Raw genomic sequence first — 16675 nt, 5'->3', positions numbered from 1 at the left:
ATGTATCAAAACATGGAGGATTTTTACATTTTAAATGTACAGACTAATGAGTAACTGAAAAGTAAAGCTGGGAGGAGAGTAGCCTGGGTCACCTGAAAGCAGTCCTGTGCAAAATACCTAAACTGTCAGAAGGGATACCCCATGAGGGCAGAGATTTGGGGCAGCTTTATTTACTCCTAAATCCCCAGTACACTGCCAAGCACTATAGGTGCTCAGTAAATATTTGTTGAATAAAGTGCTGCATAAAGTAGGGGCGCCTGGGTGGCTCAGTCAGTTAAGCATCCAACTTCGGCTCAGGTCATGGTCTCACGGTTTGTGAGTTTGAGCCCCACATCAGGCTCTGTGCTGACAGCTCAGAGCCTGGAGCCTGCTCAGATTCTGTGTCTCCCTCTCTCTCTGCTCCTCACTCACTCGTGCTTTGCCTCTTTCTCTTTCTCTCTCAAGAGAGTTTTAAATAAACATTAAAAAAAAAATTTTAAGTGCTGCATAAAGAATAAAATGCCGTTTTAAATATGTAGCTGAATTCCCAAGAAATTTGGGGAAATCTTCAAGGGGTGGAACTGATTTCGGAAGAGAACATTAGAGCCGTCTCTGGCTTTTGGGTGAGCTTGTTAGGGGGATAGTTGCCAGAATTGATTGGTAAGCCAGAGCCTTGGGTTTTAATAGCTGCATGGGGACAGGACACAGGGCCTTGGGTCCAACACAGGCAGAGAAAGCAATGAACCAGGGCTCCAAAGGGCTGCACATTGTGTAAGGCTCAACTGGAGAGACATCTGCCTGCTGGTAGAGGGAAGCTTATCGACCAGCATGATGTCTCCCTCACATAACCATAATGAGAGCCAGCCTCACCAAGATTAGGCTTTGAACTGATTGTCACCCGGTGGCCTAGGAATCCCCAAGGAAAGGAAAGTTTATGTTCTGTTGCTGGCTTCCACACACACACGCACCATCTGGAGGCACATGGTCAACCCAGGTTAATACAAGATCATAGCTAACCCCCCCACTGATTTTAATGTAACTGTTTCATCTCTAAAAAAAAAAAATACAGTTTCTTTCAAAAATCGTAGCTTTGATTTCTCTATCGTTGCCATTTGTACCAGTAGGTAGGCTGTACCAGTAGGTAGACATTACCAATGAGAAGCATGTACCAGTAGGTAGACATTACCAATGAGAAGCATGAAAAAAAAGATTCCTTTGACTATTTTTAACCTAAAATGTAATAAGCAGAACTTTGTGCAGTTCCTTGTAGGCACTGTGTGCAACTGAAATGGCTGAGACGGTATTTCTGGGCACCCCCACCCCAGTTATCCTGAGCATCCAGCCTACCACTGCCCAGGAAAGAAAAAGGCATTCTGGACTGAGCACGAAAATCTCTACTAAGAAAGCGTATGAGCAAATCAATTATGCAGCTTAGAACGAACCCGGGCAGTGAATCCCAGAGACCGACTCATGTGAGGTGGTCACGTTTGACTCGATCAGAGTTGCCAGCTCTGACCGCCCCGGCATTTTGAAAAGCTGCTGTGGTAGCAGAGACTAATTGGGTCTCAGCCTGGTTGGTGGGTACCATGGTGGTCGAAGTTCGGGTCACAGGCACCGCGATGCACCTGTCTCCCAGGAGAGAGATGAGGGCATCCCGGCTTCCGTCACAGACGACACAAGAGCCCAGGGCAGGATCTTGGGGGAGCTGCCCCAGACTCACTCCCCTGCTGCAGCGCCCGCACGTGCTGTGTCGCTCCGTGTGTGTCCCCGGTTTGTGCAGATGTCTGTCCTGCGTCTTCACGTCAGGCAGAGTCCTCGCGTCCACTAAACCCCTTCCTTTATCCCACTGATCAGCTCAGGGGCCCCCCTGTTTTACCTGAACAGAGTATATCGCTAGAAGAGCTGCAGGGTCAGCTTGCACAGGCGGCCAGACTGCATCAAGAGGAGACAGAGAAATTTACAGACAGGATTCGTAAGGTAAATATGTAACGCGATTTCAGCACAACCAGGTCTCTTGACTGCGCAGCCCCTGGAGGCAGATGGCAGGATGTATTTGAGAGAAAGCTGTCGTGCACAGGCTCCTGGACTCACAGGGCTGGAGGATCCGCCACTGAGCGGCCCCTCAGACGTCTCATGAAGAGAACTGTCTGCCTTTCTCTTCTAGAACGTGTTTTGCCTGTATTTACGCTGTGGTCTGCGGGAAGTTCTTCCGAACATCGAATCTACCTTTTCCTGCAGCCACGGCCAGCAAAGGAAAATCAAATAAGGGCCTTCATGCATCTGGACATGAAAAGTGTGTCCATAACTTTTGTTGCCCCGCAGATTTGTAAGCTTTCTCGATGTGGTAAGCTTTCTGGTAGAAACTTGAGCAGCTCACCCTAAACGGTTGTCTTCAAAAACCTGCCATTAATTGAGCTGCGGCCTCATTAACTCTTCTATTTTAGAATAACCTGGCTAATCATCCTTTATCTGTTAAATCCGTTACCAGAGTTGCTAAGAGAAAGGATTAGCAGACACGGGCACTTATTTCCTAAATAACTTACTTTCCCTTTTTTTAAATTTTTTTTAACTGCACCAAAAATCATGTTTGAGAAGTGAGTCCATCCTGGAGATGCTAATAGCAAAATGGCCAGGGCCCCAGGTGTGCCTCATACTTGGATTCAGGGTAGAGGAGTGTGTTGCAGCTTGGAGGGGGTGAGAGGTCATCCAGGCTTGTTCAGAGGGAAAGGGACAGTTTTTCCTAACGTGTCCTGAGGGCAGAGGACCGACCCTGAGACTTGAGAAGTGCTTGGCTTCATGAGACAGGCAGAGGCAGCCAGGACGTTGGGGAAGTCAGAGTCTGAGAAGGAACGTTGGCAGGAGGCTGCAGAATAGCAGACAGAGCAGCCCCCCCCCCCAGCCGCCCCCCCCCCCCCCGCCCTCACCGGCCTCCATTGACTAACACTCTAGAACCTCTGGCGTACCTGCCCTGAGCTAGGTGCTCTGCACATCCCGAGTTAGCTTCGCTTTGCGGCCCAGGGTGCTGAAGCCTCCCCAGTCGGTCGATGGCCTGAGATAACACTGCAAACGGTGAATGTCCAGGGTGGGAGGCTGCCCCTCTCCCCGCTCTGTCCTGCTCTTGTGCCCACGGGGCAGAGAACCCTTGGGAGGGAGGACTCTGAGGCTGCCAAGGTGGTGAATTAAATCACCACTATTTTGTGTTATCACAGCTTGAGTGCAAAAAAAATCCAGTACAATGACTGGCCACGCAAGTCTGTGCGCAGACCCGGGACCTTCCCAGAGCTGCTTCTCTTCAGTGGCTTTAAGCCACTGAAGACACATGGGACACACAGGCGTGGACCTCAGGCAGCCGTTGTCACATCCCCACGGTTTCTGCGCACGAATCTAGCACTTTAGGAAAGTGAGACAAAACAAAACTCACTGCCTTGATCTTTGGCCCAGGGGGCGTGTTAAAGCGGGAGAGGACAGCTCAAAACAAGGCTGGCATCCTAAAGCTTGTTTTTCGGACTGTGGAACAGAAAGCTTTCATCCCGTCTGTCACTTTAGCTACTATTGATATTATTCTTGTGCCCCAATCTGTGCAATAAGATTTTATTCACACCCCTTGGCTTAGTCATTATCGACATAATGATGGTTTATTGCTTGTAACGTGCCTGTACCCATGCTGAAAAGCAGGAACTTAGCATAGCAAAGGGAAACACTTCCTTTTCAGCAATGCTTTCTTTCCCTAAGGGTCACTCATAACTGATAGGAACGTGAAGTCCTAAGTGTGGCAGCAGGTTTTCAGATTCTTGTTTGCCCACCACTGTATGCAGCAGAGGACCTCACATCTAGAGAAATCCCTGCTCCCCGACCTGCCTCACCCGCCTGCTCTCTGCGGGCCTCTCCGTCAGCTTGGCGGTCTCCACCTTCTGCTGGGGGTGTGCACGCCAGAAGGCTCAGGAAGCCAAGGGGAAGGATCTCCACCTACTCCCCCTTTACAATCCCAGCGTGCCTTTGTGTGCAAGCCCACATCCAGAGGGCACATGGAATCTGCATGGAAATCAGCTGCAGGTAGTACATCTGAAAAACCATTTTCCTGAAGTTTAGAGACCACTAAAAACACCCCGAGAGACTTGACAATGAAAATTGATTATAACCCCTTACTTTGAAATATAGGGTTTGCTTCTGAATCGGAAAACCCTTGAGGTTTTTATAACTAGTACACGTCTCAAGGAGTTTCCGTGTTTCACGTCCCAGGTGCAACATGGTAAGGATTGAACGGCAGTTTGCAAAGACTTTTGGTTTGGCTCGGGTGGCAGGTGGGAAGAGCCACTGTCACACTCTCTCCTTTTTTCCATTCAAGATGGAGGAGGAGCACCTCTACGCCTTGAGGTGGAAAGAGCTAGAAATGCACAGCCTGGCTTTGCAAAACACCCTCCATGAGCGAACCTGGAGTGATGAGAGAAATCTGATGCAGCAGGAGCTCCGTTCCTTGAAGCAGAACATTTTCCTTTTCTACGTCAAACTCAGGTGGCTGCTGAAGCTCTGGCGGCAAGGGAAACAGATGGAGGAGGAAGGCGAGGATTTCACGGAGGTACCTCTGCCCAGAGCGTTCGTTTTATTTGCGTCCGTTTTGTTCTTGCCCCCCAGGCACTGCTGTCCCTCTGCCTTCTACATACAGAGTCACCCTCTGCCATTTCACGTTATTTTATCAAGTCCAATGCAGGCCATGGAAATGCAACAGGTTGTCGAGTTATACGTTAGACCAAGAATCCCATGCTGTCCTTTGACCTCGTTTTTGTTTTTTTTGTTTTTTTTTAATAAAACAGAGACAGCACGAGTGGGGAAGGGCAGAGAGAGGGAGACACAGAATCCGAAGGCGGCTCCAGGCTCTGAGCTGTCAGCATAAAGCCTGATGCGGGGCTCAAACTCACAAACCGCGAGATCATGACCTGAGCGGAAGTCGGACGCTTAACCAACTGAGCCACCCAGGCGCCCCTTGACCTTGTTTTCAGAGTCCTGGTCTATGGCTCCATCGCGCAGCACAGTTTTGCTGCCATTTCTTTTGCCGCTCATCTATGGATTCATGGACATTGTCACCTGGAGTCCCTTCCCATCTCTCGTTCCGCCTTGCTGGTTTGTCCAACCTAGCTCTAAATCTTTCTCTCTTCTTTCCATTTTGGTTTTTGTTCCTAAATGCTAGAGCCCGTCCTGCCAATGCCGTTTTATAAGCTCCAGATGGGCCAGATTTTTGCTGCCCTCAGAATCTGGGCACGTGCCTGCTCCCTCCTGTGCCTCCATATTCCCAGATTCATCCCAGGACAAGGACAGAGCCACTTCCTTTCTGATTGGTCTTATTGATTAAGCCAGTGTGACCTCGAGCTCTGCAGGCTCCTTCCAGCCTTGCCTTCTGATGCGTGCAGGGCTGGGACCACTGAGGTTCTGAGCATGCGCACCCATGACTCCTGTGTCAGGGGCTTCAAGGCATCATAAGTGTCGGTTTCCTTTAGACTCCCAGGAACTTTTTGTCTGCTTTTACTTTAGTGAGCAGTGTATATAGTTTGCAGTCATCCTAGGAAGGGGAAGATACTTGGATTCTCTCTCCTCCAGGAGGGAAGAAAGTCTTCCAAAATCAATTCAACCTGCTTCCAAAGAGCCATGACCGAGAAAACCATCGTTAAGCAAAACCTAGAAGTAGTTGTAAAGTCTCCTTCTGATCAGTCCTTTGGAGTTCCTCCTCTAGTTTGTAAAACCATAACTTTAATGAGTAATCATTTATAAATCATAGAATTTGTCATTGCCAAAATAACTTAGAGTAAAATTTCCAATTTTTGCTGACCAATTGGGCACCCGTTATGTGCTGTTCAAAGGAAGAGGGTTGGGGCACCCGGGTGGCTCAGTTGACCATCCAGCCCAGGTCATGATCTCATGGTTTGTGGGTTTGAGCCCTGCATCCGGCTCTGTGCTAACAGCCTATTAGGAATTCTCTGTCTCCCTCTCTCTCTGCCCCACCCCCCCTCAAAAATAAATACATAAACATTTAAAAAATAAATAAATAAATGAAGAAGGTGGCCAGTGAGTTCATGAAATGGGCTAAATGAGCACATTTGGGAAAAGGCTAAGAAGTCAAGACTTGATAAGCCATAAAGTGGAGAATTATCCTCAAACAATAAAAACCAGGCTGCACAGCAAAGGATTTGGGTGGAGCTGTGATTATTGTCTCCTGCTGTTTTCAGAGTGAGCATCCAGAGACCCTCCCCAGGCTCGGTGAGCTTGGAGAGCAGGGAGACCCGAAGGGGGACAGCCCAGACCGGGACGACAATGGTCCAGGCTGCGGCTTTTCGATGGGAGAGCATTCTCCACACTCCCCTGTGCAGATTGGTGACCACGGATCGCGGCTGCAGCCTGCGCATGGGGGGCAGCTCCACAAGCAGGTGGGTGCCGAGGTCCCAGCCCCTCACTCTACCCACACGTGGGAGAGGAGACTGCCAGTCTATGTGTGTGTCCTCTTTTTTCATGTGCTGGTGTTCCAGGGAGCAGGAAACTCCTCTGGCTGCCTGTGATCGCCTGGTAGCTGCATTCATGCTAGAAATTTTATCATTAAGTCTTTTATTTCAGGGTCAGCCCGTTAGTTTGTTAGGCGTACATGTATACACAAGGAGTATAGTAGGATCAGATCAGTTGGAGAGGTCAGCAAACGTCCCTGAGAAGGAGAAAAGGGGGAAATATTGAGCTGTGTGTAGAGTGATCTGTGGCTTTACAGAGGTTGACCATTCTTCCCAGGAAGAGACAGTACTGAGTGCAGCGCCCTCCTCGTGGCCAGAATGTACAGGGCTTTTCTTGTTGAGGTTTAGCTGAATAGGCATGAGAAACATCACTCACGTGGCAACATGATGCATAAGGAGGAAAGAGAAAGTTTTTTTTTTTTTACTCCTAAACATGTATAAAGTGTTTTAAGTTCCTTTTGGGCCACTTGAAGTAAAAATATTTGATGAGACTTAAAAAAATGAAAGCATGGGGACGGACGCCTGGGTGGCTCAGTCATTGAAGCATCTGACTCTTGATTTCAGTTCAGGTCATGATCTCGCAGTTTGTGAGATAAAGCCCCGCATCAGGCTCTGCACTGACAATGGGGAGCCTGCTTGGGATTCTCTCTCTCTCTCTCTCTCTCTCTCTCTCTCCCTCTCTCTCTGCCCTCCCCTACTCATGCTTTCTCTTTCTCTCTGTCAAAATAAATAAATGAATTTAAAAAAAAATGAAAGCACATTAAAGTGAGGTGGGATTTCAGTGTATAATGTGAAATAATTATTAAATATTGCCAAATGCCACGTCTGTTAATTATTAAGCAGACAGCCCCTGCTTAATAAACCAAAAGGTACTGTTCCTGCCACCCAGATTTTTCACGCTTCTGTACAAAACAGCATGTGTGTTGGGTTTAGAGTGTTGAGACCCTAGGAGGCATCCAGCGTTAAATGTTTTTCGCCCCCAGGCTTTCTGGACTGAGTCCTTTCTGACCCCGTGTTGCTTCTTTGACAGTTCTGCAGGGCAGAACCCAAAGCCCCACGCCCTAGACCCCTGGCTCTGGGGTGAGGGGCAGGGACGGGTGGACCCAGAGCACAGCAGTTACCCCGGGTGTGGCTGTCACCACTCAGCCGCTGACATTTGTGGGCACTCCCTGTGCACTGGACTCCACAGCTGCGGCTCCTCCCTCAGCCCAGAGCCACAGAGGGGTCAAGTGGGAGAGGGCTGGCATCAGATCTTTGGCTCAAATCCAAATGAGGAAAAGTAGTGATGTCCGAGCACAGTCCTGAGGGATATGTGTGTTTCCCTGCGTCGGCTTTCTCTCCACAGTCAAATCAGATTTTCACAACTGAAGAGCTGTTTTCTATGCACACCCATCCGTCCTTCATTTTCCCTGAACACTATGACTCGAGAAAGAGATTATACTTTCAGATGAACGTTTAATTACAATTATTAGGAAGTTTGTCGTTATGCCAGTGTCCCTGGGGAGATTTTAGCTCATGGAGTGAGTTTTTCCAGCAATTGATTTGGTTAGAAAATAAAATACTCCTTTGCGAATAATCCTTTAAAACCTACCACTTGTATTATTTTTAAAAGAGATGTTGTCAGTCCGTTCTATAAAGTATCTGTGATTAGCCCAAATACATCTGTTGATTACTACTTAGCCATAAACCTGCTGCATCTGAGATCGCGCGTTGGGTGTTTCCCACGCGTGCATCCAAATGCTTAGGAAAAGGGAAAAAAATGTAACACATCTGGTTTTCGAAACAATTCTCATGGAAAATTTTACCCTTGGGTGGAAAATAATGCAGAGTCACTCAGCTGGAACCTCACATTCAGTGTACTTCAGTGTCATCTCGCTTTGCCTCGTCCTTCCCAAGCTGATTTCCTAGCTCTTCCCCTTGCAAGAGCTCATCACTTTGTACAGTTTGCGCTAGAAGCACACGGGGGGCCTGCGGGGTAGGGTGCCAACGGGCAGAATCAGGACTGCCTTTAATGGACCCGTCTGTCCATAGCAGTTAAGTGCACAATGCCGTCCATCCGAGGACAGAAGATTAATGAGCTCTACTGTACGACAGCTGATTGCCTGGGAGTGAACATTCTCAGTTAGTGGGTCTGCCTCCCTTTCGTGGCATGGGTATTAGCTGGACAGCCTGCCTGCAAGAAAAAGAACACGTGTCTCAGAGAGCCGCGCCCTTTGCAGAAACCCTGAGATCCTGCCAAGGTGATAATCAGAACGGGGAACGTGGCCTGACTCCTTTCCCAAGGCTATATTCCCAAGGAAGGCAATTTCCCAGGCCTCGGTCTTCGCTCTGGGTCGTAGTGAACATTCTCACAGTTGCACGCAGTAAATGGCAAAATGCATCATGTCCAAAAAGGTAAAATGTATCGAGTCAACTTTGGGAATAGTTCATAAAAAATTACCAGGTTGGGGCGCCTGGGTGGCTCAGTCGGTTAAGCGGCTGACTTCAGCTCGGGTCGTGATCTCAGTGTTCATGAGTTTGAGCCCCGTGTCAGGCTCTGTGCTGACAGCTTAGAGCCTGGAGCCTGCTTCAGATTCTGTGTCTCCCTCTCTCTGTGCCCATCTCCCTCTCGCACTCTGTGTCTGTCTCTCAGAAATAAAATAAATAAACGTTAAAAAAAATGTTTTTAATTATCATGTTGGAAAATACTCAGCTGTGTGAATGTTCCCTGTTAACTGATCTTTAGTCACACGAGTAGTGATCTAGTGTCAGGAACCCGATTGTCCTCGAGAACAGAAAGCACTTTTAGCTTGCCTGGCCTTCTGGAAGAACTGGAAAACATGCAAGAGCTTATTGGATAGCTCTCACCTAGTTCCAGGAAGCTTGCCACTATGTTAAGCTTTAGAGACCTAAGGCTTCATCTACTAGTAATTCCCCAAATCAAGATTTTAAATGCAAGGGGATTAACAGTGCCAGAATTATGTGGTTCTAATAGGTAATCGCCTGTGAATTGGATTAATTTATTCAAAGAGAAGTCACTTTTTCTTCCAGGGATGTGGCATAATATTCTTTATTAAAACATCTAAGTACAGGGGCGTCTGGGTAGCTCAGTTGGTTGAGCATCCGACTCTTGATTTCGGCTCGGGTCATGATCTTTCGGTTCATGAGTTCGTGTGCTGACAGTGCAGAGCCTGCTTGGGATTCTCTCTCTCTGCCCTTCCTTGCCTCTCTCTCTCTGTCTCTCTGTCTCTCTCTCTCTCAAAATAAACAAACTTAAAAAAAAACATCTAAGTATAAATATAGAGAACCTGATTTAAAACTCAGAGCAAGATCTGATGAAATTATGTTTCATGTTGGTCTCCAACGACAGCTGGTCACTGAAGAGCCTCCCTTGGGACCCAGCTTTAGGACCAAGTAGAATCTGTTTCCCTGGACCTTTGTCACTCACTGGTCCAGGACTCATTTGGAGCCTAGGGCCTTCAAGAGCCATCCTAAGTAAAAGTCAGTGCCTTTGGCTCCCTGGGCCTCCCAGACTTCGACTCACCTAGGTACCCACTTTTCTGTTTTGCCCAAGATGCAGAAACTTCCCAAAAGAGCACCTGTGCCAGACAGGGCCTGTATGTCAGACTGTGATCTGCTCTTTTTTTTTTTTTTACATTTATTCATTTTTGAGATAGAGAGAGAGAGCACAAGCAGGAGAGGGGCAGAGAGAGAGGGAGACACAGAATCTGAAGCAGGCTCCAGGCTCTGAGCTGTCAGCACAGAGCCCAACGCGGGACTTGAACTCACAAACTGCAAGATCATGACCTGAGCTGAAGTCGACACACACCGATTGAGCCACCCAGACGCACCCCCCCCCCCCCGCTTTTTTTTTTAATAAGGAAGCTCTCCTCTTGAGCCTAAATCACGTTTACCTTTCAATTTTGTATGTTGTACCATGGTTTATTCTGTGGACTTTGCAACTGTATAACCTCACCTAGGAGATAAGCAACTCTATAAAAAGAACCAGACTAGGGGCGCCTGGGTGGCTCCGTCGGTTAAACATCTGCCTTCAGCTCAGGTCATGATCTCATGGTTCGTGGGTTCGAGCCCCATGTTGGGCTCTCTGCTGTCTGTGCAGGGCCTGCTTCGGATCCTCTGTCCCCCTCTCTCTCTGCCCCTCCCCCTACTTGCTTGCTCTCTCTCAAGAGTAAATAAATTAAAAACAACAACAAAAAAGAACCAGACCAGAGCTTATAATTATGAAACATAATTCATGTTTGCTGTGTGTTTTTGTTTGTTTCTGTTCCTGTGCAAATAGCACAGATGCAGGAGGGGAAGAGCCACAAATGCTGAAGGATACTCAGGAAAGGACTCTCTCAGTCCCCATCCCCCCCCCCCAGTGTTAGCCATGGTCAGCAGTTTATGACATACTTTTCTACGTGTGCAACAAACCCTAAACCTCGCTACTAAGTGATTTCTTCCCATCTGGCCACTTGATGTTCATCAGACCTGTCCCGGTTTCTTTGAAGCCTTTGGCTGATAACTCTGGGTTTATAACTTACTGAATACATGTCCATCAGTTCCTTCACAAACCCACATTTATTCTTGGGAACCTCTCTGAAAATCACAGTGACCTGCAGCACAGAGCCCACGTGGCCCAGATCACCTGCATATTCTCAGCCAAAGGACAAACGACTTTTTTGTACAAACATGAATTTCTCATCTCTGTAACCCTCCATCAGAGATTATGTTTTTGTGGCCAGTCTTCAGTGACGCCTTCTCTTTCATCTGTGGGAGGATGGTAGTTTTAGAAAAGAATCTTAAAAATAATCCAAATGGAACAATGGAAGTAAGGACGACAAATGGCTTATTAATAGTAAAATGTTGTTGGATGTGTACATGTATCCTTTCTGTCTGATCAAACAGTAAAGGACTTGTCTTGGGACTCTTGCCGGTAGAGGGGTTACTTTATTGAATAGCGTATGAGGTGTCCCTCTTTGTAATTATGAAATAGGACCTATGCCTCCCTGTGTTGGGGGTCAAGGGCAGCTACCACAGCATTCTGGAACTCCCTGCCTATGTCTAGGAGCCTAAATGAATAGGAAGTGGAGGCCATCTGGCATTCTGTGGGTGGGCCCTCAGCAGCAGGTCAACAGAACAGAACAATGTATCTGTTCCAGTGTTAGATTACACTCATCTCCAGCATTAATGGCTCTGATACAGGCAAAGTGGTTGATGGTAGCTTAGCTCTTTCACAGAATTATGAAACACAGATCTTAGAAATCTTACGCAGGAACGATTTTATCAAATAGCTGGCATTGCATCACAAATATTTTGGTGTGTTACCTTTCTCAGAAACTTCCTCTTCGCTTTCCATTAATGCTTATTGTATATTTGGGTGGCAGCCTTAATTAGCTGAAGCCCAACCTTGAACCTGGTATAAAGTTTAACACTCTATAGCACAGTCCAGCTCCTGATCCCAATTCTGGAATTATGGTAAGGCTTGCCCAAAAGAGATGAACTTGGAAGGGCTCAAATGCCCTTAGCCTAAGGAAAAGGAAATGGTGGAGCCATCTTATTCCTGCTTTTTTGTAAGAAAGCCAACAAGCTGATCTTGAAGAGATTGAAAAATTGGCCTTTTTCATTGAAATTGGCCTATGCTTAACAGATATATAAGCTAAAAGGTTGCGTAATTGGGCCCCTGGCACAGAAGTTTCCAAAAAGTCTGTATCCAGGAAGACTTTCACCCAAAGACCTCTAAACGGACCAGAGAATCTTGATTCCATTCTTAACCTGATTAGGATCATCTTTTTACCCAAAACATTGCCCAGCAAGGGCCACCGCGGGGAGAAAAAGTAACACAAGTAACTTTAAAGCATTCTTTCAGGATGGCTCACTAATATTATTACCTTTGATATGGAGGATGGAAATTGCTCCTAGAGATTAAGTGGCTCTCTTAGGCAACGTTTCAAAAAACAACAACAACAACAACAACAACAAAAACCTGGGTAGAATATAATGTCAGAATTTAAGTATCTTGGCTCGGTTTGTCCAGCTTTGGGTGGGACAGACCTGGATTGCAGTCTGTGTTCTGCACTTCCTAGCAAAGAGAGCCTGGCAGTTCCTTAGCTGCTGCGTGTTCTGGTTCCTCCTCTGTAACAGGGAACGTGACGGTACGCACCTAGCACTGATGCAAGAAGCAGGTAATAACATCATGCAGGTGAATGATCAGCATACCCGATCTTAGCACACCCTCTGACCCATTAGAAGCAATTAGAATTACTCTTCATTACTGGGTTTGGGGCTTGGGGTTTTTGTTTGTTTTTGTTGTGAAAAGTTGATAAGCATCAGGCCCATCTGGGTCTTCAGAAGTTTTTTCTTGGACATCAATCATTGGTGTTGTGCACCAATGGCCGAGAGCTAGTCTGGCTTCTTGCCATATCACACGCTGCTCCTGGGTGATTATAATAACGAGTATCAATGACATTGATCCTGTGGACTCTCCTGCTCCCTTTGGCCACCTTCATCCCAAAGCAGTTTTTTTTTTTTCAACGTTTATTTATTTTTGGGACAGAGAGAGAGAGAGCATGAACGGGGGAGGGGCAGAGAGAGAGGGAGACACAGAATCGGAAACAGCCTCCAGGCTCCGAGCCATCAGCCCAGAGCCTGACGCGGGGCTCGAACTCACGGACTGCGAGATCGTGACCTGGCTGAAGTCGGACGCTTAACTGACTGCGCCACCCAGGCGCCCCCCAAAGCAGTTTTTGAACTCCTGCCATGATGATTAATATTATACTGGTATAACAGCACATTATGTTGATCACTCTGACCCAAATGTGCATGAAAACATTAAGGCTTAATTTTATTTAATCTGATATTTGCTAATGGCAGCAAGTACTTATTTCTAGAGGAACCAAAATTTCAGTCTGCAAAAGGACTATTAATGTGACCTCCTGCTTTCGAGGACCACAAAGTTCTGGTCCTAATGTTGTCAGAGGCATTTAGTGCGGGGCTAAGAACCCTACCGGCTGGCTACATTCACAAAGTGGGGTTTGTAGGGAGCTATCCATTACATACAAGAATTGAATATATAGTTTTCTGCTTTTTCTTCCACGAGCATGAGATGACTACTCAGACTGGATCAAACCTCCCATTAGTTTATGCTTAAAATGCTTAGACTTAAAAAGTAGTGATTGTTTTTTTGAGAGAGAGCGAGCAAGCCATGAGTAGAGGAGAGGGGCAGAAGGAAAGCGAGAAAGAGACAGAGAATCCCAAGCAGGCTCCACGCTGAGTGTGGAGTTCCATGTGGAGCTCGATCCCATGACCCTGGGATCAAGACCTGAGCTAAAATCAAGAGTCAGACACTCAACTGACTGAGCCACCCGGGAGCCCAAAAGTAGTAATGTATATATTTTTTAAACTTAAATTCCAAAGATGAAAATCCCAAACGAATCTACCATAAAATATAAATAAATTTTTTCAAACAAATTCTGTACTCCGAAGGATGTGTATTTCTGAAAAAAAAAAAATTGCAATACCTCTTCTCACTCACCTGTGCTTACATAATTTTTAAGTACTTTTGGTGTCAAGTTGATTTATTATAGTTATTTATTATAGTTGTACATATATCCTGAGCATCTCGCTGAGTATAGTAGTAATTTTCTTACATTCAGGTGGTTGGAAGGAATGTGTAGGATTTTTAGAAGGTTCTCTAGTTGCTGAATCTTGAAAATGTTAACTGAACTGTACCCTTCATGGCTTCAGTCTCAGGGCTACTAAAGTAAAAACTGGTGTTCAAAGAGAGAAAAATGAAAGAGCAATAAATGGTAACAAATAGGCCTTTCTACCCAATTGAAAGTCTACCACATATAACTTCAGACAACTTACAGGGAGAACTGGGGAGTTTTCAGTAATAAATTTGCTAATGTTAAGGAGTTTCTCTTTTTTTTTAATGTTTTTATTTTATTTTTGAGACAGAGAGAGTGAGAGAGAGAGAGAGAGAGAGCGGGGGAGGGGCAGAGAGGGAGACAATCCAAAGAAGGCTCCAGGCTCTGAGCTGTCAGCACAGAGCCCGATGCAGGGCTCGAACTCACAACCCGCGAGATCGTGACCTGAGCCCAAGTCAGAGACATAACCGACTGAGCCACCCAGGAACCCCAGGAGTTTCTCTTTTCTAACTCAACTTCATTTAAATCCAAACATATAGCCAAAGTATCTTAAATTCTTCCCAAATGTGGCTGACCATTTTTATCTATGTGCACATGTGTTTAGGGGATTAACTAGTTTTAGAATCACGACGGACTCTCCACGTGATGCAGGAGAGCTGGGAGTAGTGAGTGTCCTGCTGCCCTTGGCATGAGAGGTTTATCAAGCAGGGGGGATTTGCTCTGAGAATAAGGGGTCCTGTGTTCCCAAAGTCGAGACGGTCTGCATCCAGACAGAACTGAGAGAGCTTTAATTCTACCTGCCTCATAAATGCACCAAACAAGATGGCCCGGAGACAGTCTGGAAGCTCACGATGCACTAAGTGTTTTCTGCCCAACTGAAAGAGATGAGCTCATGGGGCTTTTATCATCCAGGTACCATAATTGATTCGGGATTTAATGCACTTAGACAAACCTTTCTGGTATAGTGTCCGTGCCAAAATGTACTAAGATAGCCAGCATGGTTTTGAAAAGTGCCTTCAAAGGGCAGGGTGGATTTTAGAAAATATGAAATCTCTAAGTTAGGTGTAAGCAGATTAGGGATAAAAATCCCATTTTCATTTATGAGACCTGTTTGCGTACTTCCCACAGGCTGAGCACTGTGTGAAACACTGGAAATCAGGAGTGGGTAAGGTTTTGTCTCCCGCCCGCCACCCGTGTACTTTACCGTGGCGGTGGAGTGATCAGGGGCGGCAGGAGAAAACAAGTAGGTGCCATGGTTATTCATGCTGTTGGTGCAGCAGAAAGGAGGGGCACAGTGATTCTATCTCAGAGGACCATGAGGAAGCCTTCACGAACAAGTTAAGCGTTCACTTTTGGCTTTGTTTATGAAAGCTCAGCATGCCCTTCCCCACATGGCCATACTGATCCATACGAGCCACACAGTATGACCACGCTGTGCTTATAAGAGACACAGAGCCTATTTTTTTATTCCCTTCTGGTTCAGTGGCTGGTATTAAAATGACAGAATATGTCGGTGAGTGTTCAGATCTTGCTAGAGCTGCATCCCCAGTCACAGCTTTGGACGTCTGAAGTCACATGTAGCGTCCTCGCAGCCCCAGCTTCCGGGTTCCCCGTGGCCTCCTGCAGCTTCCTCCCTTCTGCTTCTGGGCCTGGAGGACCAGCCTGAGTGCCAGCCTCCCTCCTATTCCGACAGGCCTTTAGGAGTCTTAGGCCCAGGAGCCTGACAGCTGGCAGCAGGGGGACCCCCTGGCTGCGTCCCACTAACCGTGCAGACTTTGCACCTGCTCTACATACACCCACCGCAACAGCCCCCTTGGACACAGCCCGGCACCCCGTTGACGCTAGGCTCCCCTCCTCTTCGGACCTAAAGAAAACCCTGGCACGAACTGGCAGACCCGACTCCATGTTCCCCCCTGCAGGTGGTGGAAAACCAGCAGCTGTTTGGTGCGCTCAAGACCCTGCTGGAGGACCTGCACGCGGAGCTGCGGGAGGACGAGCATGCGCGGCGGCGGCTGCAGCAGCAGTACGCCAGCGACAAGGCCGCCTGGGACGTGCAGTGGGCGGCGCTCAAGTGCCGCCTGGAACAGGTACCTGCCCGCGGGGTCTCCCCTGCCCCAACTGTGGGGCCTCCGTTGTCTGGGCCCGGTGGGGAGAAGGCACAGTAAGTACCTCGGATCCAGGGTGATTCTTGTCCAAGGAGATCATCGACTCCGAGGTGAAAGCCTGGAACAGCTGCCAGCTCGCTCTTTTCGCTCGCTCTCTCCTTAAAATTCCCAGCCTTGGGGCGTCTGGGTGGTTCAATCCGTTAAGCATCCAACTTCGACTCAGGTCATGATCTTGCAGTTTCTGGGTTCTGTGCTGACAGCTGGCAGCCTGGAGCCTGCTTCAGATTCTGTGTCTCCCCCTCTTGCTGCCCTTCCCCACTCACGCTCTGTCTCTCTCTGTCTCTCAAAAATAAACATTAAAAAAAGGTGTTTTTTTTTTTAATTCCCAGCCTTTCCGAGACACCTTCGTCCCCCTTCCCAGTCCCTCTCCCGAGAAGGAAACACAGTCTCCACTGAACGCCTTTGGCCAGTAGCA

General features: G+C 47.4%; 1 protein-coding gene across 13 annotated transcripts in view; it reads left to right on the top strand.

Moving 5' to 3' along the window:
* Nucleotides 1-16675, top strand: part of MTCL1 (microtubule crosslinking factor 1) — a 130680-nt gene that overhangs the window by 89363 nt on the left and 24642 nt on the right. For 5 of the 13 annotated variants that reach the window (XM_043558301.1, XM_043558300.1, XM_043558303.1 and 2 more), the window contains 4 exons: nucleotides 1834-1956; nucleotides 4325-4555; nucleotides 6198-6395; nucleotides 16015-16182. In XM_043558301.1, the coding sequence (XP_043414236.1) occupies nucleotides 1834-1956; nucleotides 4325-4555; nucleotides 6198-6395; nucleotides 16015-16182 (720 nt within the window). The remainder of the gene's footprint in view (nucleotides 1-1833; nucleotides 1957-4324; nucleotides 4556-6197; nucleotides 6396-16014; nucleotides 16183-16675) is intronic. The other 8 variants (XM_043558305.1, XM_043558309.1, XM_043558312.1 and 5 more) reach the window with 5 other exon arrangements.

This window comes from Prionailurus bengalensis, chromosome D3 (assembly GCF_016509475.1).
Source record: "Prionailurus bengalensis isolate Pbe53 chromosome D3, Fcat_Pben_1.1_paternal_pri, whole genome shotgun sequence".
In the NCBI taxonomy this organism is placed as follows: Eukaryota; Metazoa; Chordata; class Mammalia; order Carnivora; family Felidae; genus Prionailurus; species Prionailurus bengalensis.
Note: the sequence above shows the minus strand (reverse complement) of the source record. Positions and strands in the feature narration are given on the sequence as shown.